The 1,223-nt window shown below is 39.0% G+C and overlaps 1 protein-coding gene across 1 annotated transcript in view; it reads right to left on the reverse strand.

Moving 5' to 3' along the window:
- The window catches only part of LOC122152050 (olfactory receptor 14A16-like), an 11,747-nt gene extending 11,138 nt beyond the window's left edge, over window positions 1–609 (reverse strand). The window contains exon 1 of the mRNA XM_042783461.1: window positions 7–609. Coding sequence (XP_042639395.1) covers window positions 7–609 — 603 coding nt within the window. The remainder of the gene's footprint in view (window positions 1–6) is intronic.
- Window positions 610–1,223: the final 614 nt, after the last annotated feature.

Genomic DNA, 1,223 nt, shown 5'->3' on the forward strand with positions numbered 1-1,223 from the left:
TAATACTGCATTGATGATAATGAGCACAACTTCTGCAGTTATATCCTCTGAGCAAGAAATAGCTAACAATTGGGGAATATCACAGAAGAATTGTTTAATTTCATTGAGTCCACAGTAGGACAAAGAAAAGGTACTTGCTGTATGTATTAGAGACATCAAACCACCACTGAGACAAGCTAGAGATGTCATTTGTACACATGTGTCCCTTTTCATAAGGAGCGCATAGTGTAGAGGATGGCAGATGGCAATAAAGCGGTCAATGGACATCGCAGTGAGAAGGAACAGCTCTGTGGCTGCTGAAAAGGCCACTAGAAAGACCTGTGCAGCACAGCCAAGGAAAGAAATATAGTTGCTGTTAGTAAAAGAATTGACAATAGTTTTGGGCACAACGGCAGAAATGAGGCAAAGATCAAAGAGGGAGAGATTCCTTAAGAAGAAATACATTGGAGTACATAGACATGGATCCCAAGAAGTTATGCTGATAATGAGACCATTCCCCATCAGTGCTGCCAGGTAAATTAGTATGAAAATCCCAGCTTGAAAGACCTGAAGCTTCCATGGGCCAGCAAAACCCACAAGATGAAATTCTGTCACCACTGAGATATTCATTCTTCATAGAAAATTCTGTGATTTAAAAAGATATGATATATATACATATATACATATATATATACACACACACATTCACATACATATGGTATGATTGCTATGATTAGGGAGTTCTGGTAGCATAGTTGCTAAGGCACTTGACTGCTAACCAGAAGGCTGGTGGTTCAAACCCACCAGCCCCTCCTCAGAAGGAAGATGGAGCAATCTAATTCTGTAGTGATACTGCCTCAGAAAGCCAAGGATGGGTCGCTATGGATCAGGTCCGACTCAACAGCAAATAACAACAACAACACAATAACATAGCGTGATTAAAGAATCAAGAATACTATGTGCTCCTGTGTAATGTTCAGCAGACATCAACAATTAAGCTAAGCTTTAATGGTAAACTCTCTCCATCCATGGAAAAAGGAGAAAAAAAAAAGTACATTGTTCACATGTGTGAGATGTACTCTGTGTTAATAAGGTTTCCTTCTGTGTGTAAGTGTTATTATGAGTTCATGGATATAAAGACACTGTTTACTATGCTGCTTCTTATCATCAGATTTTCAGAACAAAGGAGCCTGTGCATAAGAAGGATGGATCTTAATTACATGTGATAAGAAGTAAAGGAGAGA

This window comes from Orycteropus afer, unplaced genomic scaffold (genome assembly GCF_000298275.1).
Source record: "Orycteropus afer afer isolate SDZICR_OR568_19922 unplaced genomic scaffold, OryAfe1.0 scaffold01289, whole genome shotgun sequence".
NCBI classification, from domain to species: domain Eukaryota; kingdom Metazoa; phylum Chordata; class Mammalia; order Tubulidentata; family Orycteropodidae; genus Orycteropus; species Orycteropus afer.